We start from the raw sequence: 15303 nt of genomic DNA on the forward strand, positions 1-15303 counted from the left end.
GTGGTTGTGCCCCCCTCAGTTAGGCCTCTCCAGTAGTCTACTTTTATTTATGTATGTATTTATAAGTGAGATAAATCTGGTTCTGAACTGGGAAACCAACATTGATAATGAAACCTTAAAATAACCAGCTCACCCTTTGTACCTTCCTGTCTCTGATAGCAACCTTGACATTACCCAGGTGAAACGAATGTCAGTTGATTAGAGAACCACATCAATGAGCCCACCTGTGGCCGCTTTTGGTTAGTTGTTGCAGCAGCCGCTCGCAGAGAACGTTCCAGCTCAAAAAAGCTGCGGCAAAGCAGACTCTATCAGCTCGTCTCATTGCCAGAAATCATGTGCAACAGAATAATGTGTAAAGGAAAAGGGAAGAGCGCTACTGTTTACTTGGCCGCAGCTGTTATTCTGACGTGTTATTTGGCGCAAACGGTAGACTGTAATCGATCGAAGAAACCAGAGTGGCGAAAAGAAGCCGATGCAGCCAGAAGGATAGGTTTCAAAGAGGGGAAAATTGTGTTCGGGAGAGTTTTTGAGGAAGGGTCAGGACTTGGGTCACAAGTCATAGACCGGACCAATAACTCGTCCTCAAACGCTTCTGTAGAGGAGGACGCTGCATATCAAGCCGATTTTGCAGGTAAACATCTTTTAACTTTGACCGTATTGAAGTGTTCAATTTCTATCTGACTGAATTTGACAAAGTTTAAGTAGGCTACTCCGTTTACCACAAATCGCAACGTAAAATAATCCTAGCGTCCCCTTTCAGGCTGGGTGGAAGAAGAAACACAAAATGTTGGTTCCAGAGAAGCAGCGTGGAAGCGCATGTCGCCCTCCTTGCAGTGTGGTTGGGACCAGTTAAAGTTCAGAGCAGTGGGACCAGGAGCTTCACAGTTTGCTGTGGAACAATGTAATTCTAATCATTATCTATAACCTACTTAAAACTGTATAATGTAGTTATTCCCACCAATTATTGCATATTCTCATTGAGATTTTCTTTCCCCACAGCAAATGCACCTCCAATACATCTGTCCCAAGTCCCTTCCACCTGTGGCTACAGCATGCGGAGGAACTCCCTTTGGCTTGTCATGTTGGTTCCCTATGATGGCTGCAACATGGTTCAAGAGGTAATGCTGTTTAATGCTAATGTTGCTATACTCAGAATGGTGTTTGACAACCAGTGGCTAATCTTGGCAATGGTGTAACAAGGGCTTAAATGATTTGTTTGAAATTTGCAACTTGTTTGATAATCACTTAAATCATACAAGCAAAATGGCATAGTTCCAGTGTTTCAACATGTTTTGTATTAGAAATACTGTGTAACTTGATGATACGCTATTTTCTGATTTGACTAAATCCGTAATTGACTCAAGCCAACCTGTAGAGGGAGTGTAACCGTGTGATTTCTGATGTTTTCTCCTCCCGAAGGTTGGAAGTTATGTGCTCCCTATGCGTTGGCAGGGAAATCCATTCTCACTCTGGTGTCCCAAACCTCCAGTTCCTCATCATTTCTACCCACCACAAGGTCTACCACATTTCTTTCCTCCATATGCTTTCAATCCCCGACATCCAACTCCTGAGCCAGAGACGACACCACCAATGGCTCTCCCTGAACAACACCATGTCCACTTTCCTCGATATCCTTTCAGTCCCCGATCTTTCAATCCCCAATATCAAATTCCTGAGCCAGAGATGACAAAACCGGTCCCTGAACAACACCATGTCCACTTTCCTCAACATCCTTTCGATCTCCAATATCCTTTCGATCCCCGACATCCAACTCCTGAGCCAGAGACGAAGACACTACCAACGGCTCTCCCTAAACAACATGTCCACTTTCCTCGACATCCTTTCGATCCCCAATATCCTTTCGATCCCCGACATCCAACTCCTGAGCCAGAGATGACAAAACCGGTCCCTGAACAACATGTCCACTTTCCTCAACATCCTTTCGATCCCCAATATCCTTTCGATCCCCAATATCCTTTCGATCCCCGACATCCAACTCCTGAGCCAGAGACGCAGACGCCACCAACGGCTCTCCCTAAACGACCCCATGTCCACTTTCCTCGATATCCTTTCGATCACAAATATCCTTTCAATCCCCGACATCCAACTCCTGAGCCAGAGACGAAGACGCCACCAACGGCTCTCCCTAAACGACCCCATGACCACTTTCCTCGATATCCTTTCGATCCCCAATATCCTTTCCATCCCCAATATCCTTTCAATCCCCGATATCCAACTCCTGAGCCAGAAACTAAGAAAACAGATCAACATCAACATCAAGTTCACCTTAAATTTCCTCATCTTCCTCCTTTCTATCACCCTTACTCAGGCTACCCTGTTAAAAAACATTCTAATAAATGGTTTAAATAAATGACCGTCAGTTCTTTATGCTTGTTAACCCTCAACTACCCCAGAAATTATGTGGCGCTGCATGTCTACATGAGGAACAGATATTAAAAGGCTTTACTCTTGACCAACTGAGCTTTTCCTTTTTACAGAAAATTGTGCGGACATACAATGTACCATTTCACTTTCACACATCAATATGAAATTGATCTTTGTTGGCATCTGAACAGCCTCTAGTTTGTCGAATGGGCCACTTATCGGCATTAAAGCAACACTAAATAACTTTTCCCGCTTCGGTTTCCCTACAGGTTGGAAGCGCAATTGTCCATTACCACTGTCTTAATGTTTCTCATTCAAACTACAGATCTGCTACCCGATCTGGCATACTTGCATAATGTAATGGACCATTCCGCTTCCAACCTGTAGGGGGACTGAAGTGGGAAAAGTCCTTTAGTGTTGCTTTAACTAACTTTTGGTTAGGATAAGTGTTGTGCTTGTGTACAAGCTTTACTGAAGGACTTGGTTGTAAGTTAGATTTCTCAAATAACTCAGTTTAGCAGATGTGAAAAGGACTGGCTGTTATAAACTTTACATTAAAACTGGGCCACTTCTATGAAATGGAGAAGCCAACAAATGAAGGGCACCACTGCATTTCCAACACACTGTACCTACTGTATTGGTTTTTGTGCGTTGTCCCATCTTTGCTTAGGCCACCAGATCCAGAAGAGTAACTATGACCGAATATTCAAACAGCATTAAGCTGATGGACTTATTTGATACATGTAGAAGTAGTTATAATTTATTTCATAAAACTACTGGACATAAGTGATCTCCTGAATCCTTAAAGGAAAATGTCTGCAGTAAAAGCAATACATTTAATATCCAACAGGAAAGTGAAGTGTAAGACAGTCCACAAAACGGTGCAGTATTGTGATGTAAATGCCATACCTCCTGAAAAGAGCCATTAAGTTATGTAGGAAAAAAAACATTGCTTTTATGCTAGTGTTTGATATGTTGTCCCTCTGATTGCCTTTCAGTTACCGTGGTATCAAATTCAAAAATTAAACTATTTTGAGTGCGACTGTCTTTATGTCATAGCATCGTTGCTGTTATCGCGTCACTGTGTACTTTATTAATGGTACATCAAAGACTGAAGGGACCTATGGATGAAGGCTCTTTCTTCATCCATAGGATAAACATTTAAGCTAAGTTAATTCTCATTAGACTGAAAAGCTTGGAGGTGAGGGGCTTGTCTTCGGCAGCCGGGGATGTGAGGGTGTCATCAGGTACTGGTTGAGATGGCGAAGGGCCGTGTTGATCCTAATCCTGGCTGCCAACACAAACTCAGATCTAAAGATCTAACTCCTCAGCTCCTCCTTGACAGTTTTTTTCGATTGCTAAACGACACTGGTCACAACTGAAGCCACATGTGCAAAACTCCAACTACGGTCTGCACTACCAACAGTCACCTGAGCAAAACAGTTCACATCACCTGCAAAACTCATTCCAAGCAACACAACTCTTCACACACGTCTCAAAACAGGCTCAGTGCAGCCAAACATTATGAACAATTGTCATCTAGATCAGTGGTTCCCAACCTGGGGTCCGGGGACCCCTAAGGGGGGCGCGAGTCTTTATCTGGGTTGAGGTAAAAAAAAAAAAGATATTTGCACATGTTAAAGAAATTATGATAATACACTAGAATATATAATGTATACAAAAGTCTGTATAAAAACTATATATTTTTGTTCTCACTTAAACTTGTAGGCAGGCTACTTAGTAGGCCAAACCTCTGGGACCTCTTGACCTGGGACCCTTGCTGTCATCAGGTCAGCTGCTAGCTGCTATCATCCTCGTTTTTCCTGCCGCCACGGCATCACTATTTCATGAATGAAACATGGCGGAGAAACGTAAAAGTGCTGATAACTCCTCTGTATCAAAAAAGAAAGTAAGGGACAGTTACCTCAACTTCGGTTTCGGAGGGGGGGCTCAGCTTTTCTTATACATAAGTAGGGGGGGGGCGCCAAGGAAAAAAGGTTGGGAACCACTGATCTAGATAACACACAGTCACGCAGAATAAAAACACTAGCATCAAACACCAATACAGAAATTACAAACTTTCTCATCTTTAAAGTTTGAACAATTGTTTTCAAGACCTGAGCAGAGCCATCAGGGAACACAATAAGAAATGTCAGGCCATTGGAGTAATACTTCTTGAGAAATTCTGCTCCATCCTGTGAACATATAAAATTAAACAAGGTCAAAAGATGTTCATGTTGACCACAAATTCATAACAGAAAGCCTCCATTACAAAATGATGGTGTGTGGAAAAGGTGGGTGCATTTAGCAGGCGCAGAGAGTCTAACAAAAGAAGCTACTGCATTATGGAAAATGTAAGTAGGGACCAGAAATCAGGAGGATATCTCGGCCTCTGCTGCTCCGATTTTGACCAATCTTTTTGAAAATCTGTCTGTTGTCTAATCTGTCTGTTGTCTAACTTACGAACTGAAGTGGCTTGTGGTCACAAAAAGGGACTAACACCTGCTCCTCTTGCTCTTTTATTTTCAAGTGCTTCTCAGTTGCGCTACAAGGATACACTGTCCAGCATCCTTGTCCTGGAGCACAAGAGAGCCGGAAGCTGAGGACCTTTGATGTTGGGGCAACTAAACAATAGCACAGAACAAACTATCAGTCTCAGAGAGCTATTTAAAGTCATAATCTAAAGTCACATAGATACATTTTGCACATGCCAGTTCATTTCTGTTTGTCATGACCAGATTTAAAGCTGTCAACTTGTATGTTGCTTACTGAGCCGTTACTCACAGGTTTCTGCTACAGGTAATTGGATTGAGTAATCCTCGTAGATCCTCAATTCTGAGTGTTCTCTAAAATAAGCATACAGATCACATTGCTCTTGACTTTAATTCTGTAAAGTTTTATGTATTAGCATTATAATTTCACTATATTTGTGTTTCTGTGTGTTGGATTAGAAAAAACAAAGACATTTTAAGATACAAATTTGTACCCAAGTCCAATCGGTAAGTCCAGGATAAACTTGTTGTAATCCTCCATCTTTTTGCCTTGGAAGAGAAGCTCCTTCATCTCTGTGGCTGACTGTTCTCCTGATGATGATGATGATGATGATGATGTTGGAGTACTAGCCCTCAGGTCACATCTCCTCTCAACCAAACGCCTCCACTTCCCCAGCATCTTACACAGCTGCTGCCGCTGGACACAGCAGAACAGTGGCGCGGTCTAAGATGGACACAAAAGAGGATGCAAGGAGGTCAGCAGTGCATCAGGTACATTTGGGAAATTTGTTTATTGACTTTCTTTCTCACCTCTGGCCCCTGTGCCCATGTAAGATCCAGTGAAGGTTGGGCCTTTTGTCCACAGTATTCACATCTCACTGGGTATTCTGTCAGAAGCTGGGACTGGACAACAGAGTGTTAAATTGGTCTAATCAGTAACATAATAAGCCATGTTTCTGTATGGGAATTTCCAATAGAAATGTGATCTTTGTACCTCTGGAAGAATGGTTATTAAGTTTATCCTGTGGTTGTCAGACTCCCGATTGTACCTCAGAACTCCTGCTGCTCTGATACAATAGGTGGGTGGGTCACTGACAGACTGTGGACAGCCCTCTGGTGTCCTCTTACCAAACCAAGAGAAAAACACAAATCAAATGAAGTAAAACTATAATAAATTACACATGTATTGATTAAAAAACAGAGCTGAAAAGGAAAAATGACTGTGTATTGTCTACTACTTGATCTGTCTTACGTGGTCATCCAGGACCGATAGTGGCACATTGAGATCATGCTCTAATGTAGCGGCAGCATCTAATGGTAAACAAAAGTTACTGTTGCATCGTTGGATCAAGTCCTACTACTAAGAGTAAACAGTGGCGTGAAAAAGGTAGGAACCTAAAGATTTAAGCTTTATTTTCTAATAATCCATTCATTTATTTTAATTGTGACGGAGCAGACTCACAGGAAGAGCCGGACCTCATCTTTTTGTTTGTCCTTCTGACTGGAGTAAAGTTACTGTGTTCTTTCCTCCTGAAGGTGAATATACAGTATAGGCTACAGTAAAATAGATTAGGAAGCAATCACATGAAAAATATCTCAGATTCTAAACCACATTATATCTCTATTACACTCACATACATTTAATCAGTTTTATATTTTCCAAAATATGTAATCAATTATAATGTATAAGGAGACAGGCAAAGGTCAGACTGACTAAAAAAAACAAATATGAGGTAAAGCAATACACCTATTAAATGTATTTACTATATTGGATTTAGAGCTTAATTTGAGTGGGATATATTACAATAAAAAATAGCACACCTACAAAAACACAAAGTACACACATTGTACAGTAATGCACTCACCTCAATGAGTCCCACTTGCTGTGTTGTCAGTAACCTTGGAGATGAAATAGCAATGTGTAAACGTACTAGCATTTTGGCCACTGGCTGACTGGTTTAAATACCCACGAATATTATGAAACACAATTACAATATACTATATAATACTGTCACAGTGCTGACTGTAGTCTCCATCAATGTGGTCTGCAGAAAAGAAGTTCACTTTATGTCAAGGCTTTAGTTTAAAAAAAAAAGAAGAAAAAAAGATACAATTTCAAATCTTGTTAGACTGAATCTGGATTTATTTTTGAATCTATCTAAATTAGACCTTTTAATATGTAAATGTAGTCATCCAGTGCTATTTATTTGAGTTTGAATGTGTGACTGGTGTTTCTAAATTTAAATGAATAAAAACAGGTTCTGATGCCAGAATCAGATCAGTAATGTTTCAGTCGATATGGAGACAAAGGACAAAACTACCTCACCTCAAGGTCCATTTGGTAGCTGTTCTAGAGCTTCCTCTGCAGATGAAGTTTGGCCAGTTGTCATGGAGCTGTACATGTTCAAATTCCCATTGCTTTCCTGACTAAGCCTAGGCAACTGTTGGCTCAAAAGTTGAGCTTCAGAGTTCATTATTGGTTTACAAAACAATATAATCTCAAGGTCCATTTCATGGTCATATTACATCATCTTCATCTTAGGTAAAGAATGATCTTTTAAGCTCTACCAAGTAATCTTTATGTAAATGGTAAAGGAGAACACAGCCATCTTCAAAGTTCATAAGGTTTATATTTGATGGGTTTTTTTTAAGGTTTTGTAAAGGACTGTGCTTTTCTACTCTGTTTCAAACCCCTCTTTTACACACTTTGCCATCCACATTTTCATGCAGTTAAACATGCTTTAATGTAATTGTCCCAAAGATGGCAGAGTGGTTGTGCCCCCTCAGTTAGGCCTCTCTCCAGTAGTCTACTTTTATTTATGTATGTATTTATAAGTGAGATAAATCTGGTTCTGAACTGGGAAACCAACATTGATAATGAAACCTTAAAATAACCAGCTCACCCTTTGTACCTTCCTGTCTCTGATAGCAACCTTGACATTACCCAGGTGAAACGAATGTCAGTTGATTAGAGAACCACATCAATGAGCCCACCTGTGGCCGCTTTTGGATAGTTGTTGCAGCAGCCGCTCGCAGAGAACGTTCCAGCTCAAAAAAGCTGCGGCAAAGCAGACTCTATCAGCTCGTCTCATTGCCAGAAATCATGTGCAACAGAATAATGTGTAAAGGAAAAGGGAAGAGCGCTACTGTTTACTTGGCCGCAGCTGTTATTCTGACGTGTTATTTGGCGCAAACGGTAGACTGTAATCGATCGAAGAAACCAGAGTGGCGGAAAGAAGCCGATGCAGCCAGAAGGATAGGTTTCAAAGAGGGGAAAATTGTGTTCGGGAGAGTTTTTGAGGAAGGGTCAGGACTTGGGTCACAAGTCATAGACCGGACCAATAACTCGTCCTCAAACGCTTCTGTAGAGGAGGACGCTGCATATCAAGCCGATTTTGCAGGTAAACATCTTTTAACTTTGACCGTATTGAAGTGTTCAATTTCTATCTGACTGAATTTGACAAAGTTTAAGTAAGTTACTCCGTTTACCACAAATCGCAACGTAAAATAATCCCAGCGTCCCCTTTCAGGCTGGGTGGAAGAAGGAACACAAAATGTTGGTTCCAGAGAAGCAGCGTGGAAGCGCATGTCGCCCTCCTTGCAGTGTGGTTGGGACCAGTTAAAGTTCAGAGCAGTGGGACCAGGAGCTTCACAGTTTGCTGTGGAACAATGTAATTCTAATCATTATCTATAACCTACTTAAAACTGTATAATGTAGTTATTCCCACCAATTATTGCATATTCTCATTGAGATTTTCTTTCCCCACAGCAAATGCACCTCCAATACATCTGTCCCAAGTCCCTTCCACCTGTGGCTACAGCATGCGGAGGAACTCCCTTTGGCTTGTCATGTTGGTTCCCTATGATGGCTGCAACATGGTTCAAGAGGTAATGCTGTTTAATGCTAATGTTGCTATACTCAGAATGGTGTTTGACAACCAGTGGCTAATCTTGGCAATGGTGTAACAAGGGCTTAAATGATTTGTTGAAATTTGCAACTTGTTTGATAATAACTTAAATCATACAAGCAAAATGGCATAGTTCCAGTGTTTCAACATGTTTTGTATTAGAAATACTGTGTAACTTGATGATACGCTATTTTCTGATTTGACTAAATCAGTAATTGATGACTCAAGCCAACCTGTTGAGGGAGTGTAACCGTGTGATTTCTGATGTTTTCTCCTCCCGAAGGTTGGAAGTTATGTGCTCCCTATGCGTTGGCAGGGAAATCCATTCTCACTCTGGTGTCCCAAACCTCCAGTTCCTCATCATTTCTACCCACCACAAGGTCTACCACATTTCTTTCCTCCATATCCTTTCGATCCCCGACATCCAACTCCTGAGCCAGAGACGAAGACACCACCAACGGCTCTCCCTAAACGACCCCATGACCACTTTCCTCGATATCCTTTCGATCCCCAATATCCTTTCGATCCCCAACATCAAATTCCTGAGCCAGAGATGACAAAACCGGTCCCTGAACAACACCATGTCCACTTTCCTCGATATCCTTTCAGTCCCCGATCTTTCAATCCCCAATATCCAACTCCTGAGCCAGAGATGACACCACCAACGGCTCTCCCTGAACACCATGTCCACTTTCCTCGATATCCTTTCGATCCCAAATATCCTTTCGATCCCCGATATCCAACTCCTGAGCTAGAGATGACACCACCAATGGCTCTCCCTGAACACCATGTCCACTTTCCTCGATATCCTTTCGATCCCAAATATCCTTTCGATCCCCGACATCCAACTCCTGAGCCAGAGATGACAAAACCGGTCCCTGAACAACATGTCCACTTTCCTCAACATCCTTTCGATCCCCAATATCCTTTCGATCCCCAATATCCTTTCGATCCCCGACATCCAACTCCTGAGCCAGAGACGCAGACGCCACCAACGGCTCTCCCTAAACGACCCCATGTCCACTTTCCTCGATATCCTTTCGATCCCAAATATCCTTTCGATCCCCGACATCCAACTCCTGAGCCAGAGACGAAGACGCCACCAACGGCTCTCCCTAAACGACCCCATGACCACTTTCCTCGATATCCTTTCGATCCCCAATATCCTTTCCATCCCCAATATCCTTTCAATCCCCGATATCCAACTCCTGAGCCAGAAACTAAGAAAACAGATCAACATCAACATCAAGTTCACCTTAAATTTCCTCATCTTCCTCCTTTCTATCACCCTTACTCAGGCTACCCTGTTAAAAAACATTCTAATAAATGGTTTAAATAAATGACCGTCAGTTCTTTATGCTTGTTAACCCTCAACTACCCCAGAAATTATGTGGCGCTGCATGTCTACATGAGGAACAGATATTAAAAGGCTTTACTCTTGACCAACTGAGCTTTTCCTTTTTACAGAAAATTGTGCGGACATACAATGTACCATTTCACTTTCACACATCAATATGAAATTGATCTTTGTTGGCATCTGAACAGCCTCTAGTTTGTCGAATGGGCCACTTATCGGCATTAAAGCAACACTAAATAACTTTTCCCGCTTCGGTTTCCCTACAGGTTGGAAGCGCAATTGTCCATTACCACTGTCTTAATGTTTCTCATTCAAACTACAGATCTGCTACCCGATCTGGCATACTTGCATAATGTAATGGACCATTCCGCTTCCAACCTGTAGGGGGACTGAAGTGGGAAAAGTCCTTTAGTGTTGCTTTAACTAACTTTTGGTTAGGATAAGTGTTGTGCTTGTGTACAAGCTTTACTGAAGGACTTGGTTGTAAGTTAGATTTCTCAAATAACTCAGTTTAGCAGATGTGAAAAGGACTGGCTGTTATAAACTTTACATTAAAACTGGGCCACTTCTATGAAATGGAGAAGCCAACAAATGAAGGGCACCACTGCATTTCCAACACACTGTACCTACTGTATTGGTTTTTGTGCGTTGTCCCATCTTTGCTTAGGCCACCAGATCCAGAAGAGTAACTATGACCGAATATTCAAACAGCATTAAGCTGATGGACTTATTTGATACATGTAGAAGTAGCTATAATTCTTAAAACTACTGGACATAAGTGATCTCCTGAATCCTTAAAGGAAAATGTCTGCAGTAAAAGCAATACATTTAATATCCAACAGGAAAGTGAAGTGTAAGACAGTCCACAAAACGGTGCAGTATTGTGATGTAAATGCCATCATACCTCCTGAAAAAACATTGCTTTTATGCTAGTGTTTGATATGTTGTCCCTCTGATTGCCTTTCAGTTACCGTGGTATCAAATTCAAAAATTAAACTATTTTGAGTGCGACTGTCTTTATGTCATAGCATCGTTGCTGTTATCGCGTCACTGTGTACTTTATTAATGGTACATCAAAGACTGAAGGGACCTATGGATGAAGGCTCTTTCTTCATCCATAGGATAAACATTTAAGCTAAGTTAATTCTCATTAGACTGAAAAGCTTGGAGGTGAGGGGCTTGTCTTCGGCAGCCGGGGATGTGAGGGTGTCATCAGGTACTGGTTGAGATGGCGAAGGGCCGTGTTGATCCTAATCCTGGCTGCCAACACAAACTCAGATCTAAAGATCTAACTCCTCAGCTCCTCCTTGACAGTTTTTTTCGATTGCTAAACGACACTGGTCACAACTGAAGCCACATGTGCAAAACTCCAACTACGGTCTGCACTACCAACAGTCACCTGAGCAAAACAGTTCACATCACCTGCAAAACTCATTCCAAGCAACACAACTCTTCACACACGTCTCAAAACAGGCTCAGTGCAGCCAAACATTATGAACAATTGTCATCTAGATCAGTGGTTCCCAACCTGGGGTCCGGGGGGCGGCAAAGATCACAGGGGGGGCGCGAGTCTTTATCTGGTTTGAGGTTGAGGTAAAAAAAAAATATTTGCACATGTTAAAGAAATTATGATAATACACTAGAATATATAATGTATACAAAAGTCTGTATAAAAACTATATATTTTTGTTCTCACTTAAACTTGTAGGCAGGCTACTTAGTAGGCCAAACCTCTGGGACCTCTTGACCTGGGACCCTTGCTGTCATCAGGTCAGCTGCTAGCTGCTATCATCCTCGTTTTTCCTGCCGCCACGGCATCACTATTTTATGAATGAAACATGGCGGAGAAACGTAAAAGTGCTGATAACTCCTCTGTATCAAAAAAGAAAGTAAGGGACAGTTACCTCAACTTCGGTTTCGGAGGGGGGGCTCAGCTTTTCTTATACATAAGTAGGGGGGGGGGCGCCAAGGAAAAAAGGTTGGGAACCACTGATCTAGATAACACACAGTCACACAGAATAAAAACACTAGCATCAAACACCAATACAGAAATTACAAACTTTCTCATCTTTAAAGTTTGAACAATTGTTTTCAAGACCTGAGCAGAGCCATCAGGGAACACAATAAGAAATGTCAGGCCATTGGAGTAATACTTCTTGAGAAATTCTGCTCCATCCTGTGAACATATAAAATTAAACAAGGTCAAAAGATGTTCATGTTGACCACAAATTCATAACAGAAAGCCTCCATTACAAAATGATGGTGTGTGGAAAAGGTGGGTGCATTTAGCAGGCGCAGAGAGTCTAACAAAAGAAGCTACTGCATTATGGAAAATGTAAGTAGGGACCAGAAATCAGGAGGATATCTCGGCCTCTGCTGCTCCGATTTTGACCAATCTTTTTGAAAATCTGTCTGTTGTCTAACTTACGAAACACAAATTGCTGGAGTAACCCTTTAATAGCCATACATGGTTATAATCATAAATATTTTGCCTATTCACAATAACAAAAAGCTTACATTGTTAAGTACAGCTATTGTGTGGTTGGGGTTTTATGCACTGATCAGACACAGTGTGGCCACATGGGGGCAGTGTTTATATTCATGTGCAAAGATAATTAATAGGCTATACATATTTGTAGACTCATGACTTCTGTTCAAAGAAATTATGATTATTTGTTATACGTCAATTAAGGCAAGGTATAATGGCTTTAATAAAGGAAAACTAATTTGCTGGTATACCTGATAATGACATATGCCAAACTGAAGTGGCTTGTGGTCACAAAAAGGGACTAACACCTGCTCCTCTTGCTCTTTTATTTTCAAGTGCTTCTCAGTTGCGCTACAAGGATACACTGTCCAGCATCCTTGTCCTGGAGCACAAGAGAGCCGGAAGCTGAGGACCTTTGATGTTGGGGCAACTAAACAATAGCACAGAACAAACTATCAGTCTCAGAGAGCTATTTAAAGTCATAATCTAAAGTCACATAGATACATTTTGCACATGCCAGTTCATTTCTGTTTGTCATGACCAGATTTAAAGCTGTCAACTTGTATGTTGCTTACTGAGCCGTTACTCACAGGTTTCTGCTACAGGTAATTGGATTGAGTAATCCTCGTAGATCCTCAATTCTGAGTGTTCTCTAAAATAAGCATACAGATCACATTGCTCTTGACTTTAATTCTGTAAAGTTTTATGTATTAGCATTATAATTTCACTATATTTGTGTTTCTGTGTGTTGGATTAGAAAAAACAAAGACATTTTAAGATACAAATTTGTACCCAAGTCCAATCGGTAAGTCCAGGATAAACTTGTTGTAATCCTCCATCTTTTTGCCTTGGAAGAGAAGCTCCTTCATCTCTGTGGCTGACTGTTCTCCTGATGATGATGATGATGATGATGTTGGAGTACTAGCCCTCAGGTCACATCTCCTCTCAACCAAACGCCTCCACTTCCCCAGCATCTTACACAGCTGCTGCCGCTGGACACAGCAGAACAGTGGCGCGGTCTAAGATGGACACAAAAGAGGATGCAAGGAGGTCAGCAGTGCATCAGGTACATTTGGGAAATTTGTTTATTGACTTTCTTTCTCACCTCTGGCCCCTGTGCCCATGTAAGATCCAGTGAAGGTTGGGCCTTTTGTCCACAGTATTCACATCTCACTGGGTATTCTGTCAGAAGCTGGGACTGGACAACAGAGTGTTAAATTGGTCTAATCAGTAACATAATAAGCCATGTTTCTGTATGGGAATTTCCAATAGAAATGTGATCTTTGTACCTCTGGAAGAATGGTTATTAAGTTTATCCTGTGGTTGTCAGACTCCCGATTGTACCTCAGAACTCCTGCTGCTCTGATACAATAGGTGGGTGGGTCACTGACAGACTGTGGACAGCCCTCTGGTGTCCTCTTACCAAACCCAGAGAAAAACACAAATCAAATGAAGTAAAACTATAATAAATTACACATGTATTGATTAAAAAACAGAGCTGAAAAGGAAAAATGATTGTGTATTGTCTACTACTTGATCTGTCTTACGTGGTCATCCAGGACCGATAGTGGCACATTGAGATCATGCTCTAATGTAGCGGCAGCATCTAATGGTAAACAAAAGTTACTGTTGCATCGTTGGATCAAGTCCTACTACTAAGAGTAAACAGTGGCGTGAAAACGGTAGGAACCTAAAGATTTAAGCTTTATTTTCTAATAATCCATTCATTTATTTTAATTGTGACGGAGCAGACTCACAGGAAGAGCCGGACCTCATCTTTTTGTTTGTCCTTCTGACTGGAGTAAAGTTACTGTGTTCTTTCCTCCTGAAGGTGAATATACAGTATAGGCTACAGTAAAATAGATTAGGAAGCAATCACATGAAAAATATCTCAGATTCTAAACCACATTATATCTCTATTACACTCACATACATTTAATCAGTTTTATATTTTCCAAAATATGTAATCAATTATAATGTATAAGGAGACAGCCAAAGGTCAGACTGACTAAAAAAACCAAATATGAGGTAAAGCAATACACCTATTAAATGTATTTACTATATTGGATTTAGAGCTTAATTTGAGTGGGATATATTACAATAAAAAATAGCACACCTACAAAAACACAAAGTACACACATTGTACAGTAATGCACTCACCTCAATGAGTCCCACTTGCTGTGTTGTCAGTAACCTTGGAGATGAAATAGCAATGTGTAAACGTACTAGCATTTTGGCCACTGGCTGACTGGTTTAAATACCCACGAATATTATGAAACACAATTACAATATACTATATAATACTGTCACAGTGCTGACTGTAGTCTCCATCAATGTGGTCTGCAGAAAAGAAGTTCACTTTATGTCAAGGCTTTAGTTTAAAAAAAAAAAAGAAAAAAAGATACAATTTCAAATCTTGTTAGACTGAATCTGGATTTATTTTTGAATCTATCTAAATTAGACCTTTTAATATGTAAATGTAGTCATCCAGTGCTATTTATTTGAGTTTGAATGTGTGACTGGTATTTCTAAATTTAAATGAATAAAAACAGGTTCTGATGCCAGAATCAGATCAGTAATGTTTCAGTCGATATGGAGACAAAGGACAAAACTACCTCACCTCAAGGTCCATTTGGTAGCTGTTCTAGAGCTTCCTCTGCAGATGAAGTTTGG

The 15303-nt window shown here is 41.0% G+C and overlaps 3 protein-coding genes across 3 annotated transcripts; 1 reads left to right on the forward strand and 2 right to left on the reverse strand.

Annotated features, from left to right (window-relative positions):
- Positions 1-4839: 4839 nt before the first annotated feature.
- LOC116037230 lies at positions 4840-6912 on the reverse strand. The gene is made up of 8 exons (XM_036004819.1): positions 6743-6912; positions 6340-6407; positions 6130-6188; positions 5872-6000; positions 5688-5780; positions 5372-5601; positions 5170-5231; positions 4840-5009 (listed from the first exon to the last, which is right to left on the reverse strand). The coding sequence occupies exons 2-8, from the start codon at positions 6356-6358 to the stop codon at positions 4840-4842; spliced, it is 762 nt and encodes a 253-aa protein (XP_035860712.1). The 5' UTR covers positions 6359-6407; positions 6743-6912.
- Positions 6913-7872: 960 nt separating this feature from the next.
- On the forward strand, positions 7873-10227 carry LOC116037250. Its single transcript, XM_036004951.1, has 6 exons — positions 7873-8278; positions 8408-8548; positions 8647-8765; positions 9069-9197; positions 9408-9468; positions 9961-10227. Exons 1-6 carry the CDS (start codon positions 7981-7983, stop codon positions 10122-10124), a joined length of 912 nt encoding a protein of 303 aa, XP_035860844.1. The 5' UTR covers positions 7873-7980; the 3' UTR covers positions 10125-10227.
- A 1310-nt stretch (positions 10228-11537) lies between these two features.
- Positions 11538-15226, reverse strand: LOC118495770. The gene is made up of 10 exons (XM_036004820.1): positions 14791-15226; positions 14388-14479; positions 14178-14236; positions 13920-14048; positions 13736-13828; positions 13423-13649; positions 13221-13282; positions 12882-13060; positions 12203-12318; positions 11538-11541 (listed from the first exon to the last, which is right to left on the reverse strand). The coding sequence occupies exons 2-10, from the start codon at positions 14404-14406 to the stop codon at positions 11538-11540; spliced, it is 888 nt and encodes a 295-aa protein (XP_035860713.1). The 5' UTR covers positions 14407-14479; positions 14791-15226.
- Positions 15227-15303: the final 77 nt, after the last annotated feature.

The sequence above is a fragment of the Sander lucioperca genome, chromosome 9 (assembly GCF_008315115.2).
Source record: "Sander lucioperca isolate FBNREF2018 chromosome 9, SLUC_FBN_1.2, whole genome shotgun sequence".
Taxonomy (NCBI): domain Eukaryota; kingdom Metazoa; phylum Chordata; class Actinopteri; order Perciformes; family Percidae; genus Sander; species Sander lucioperca.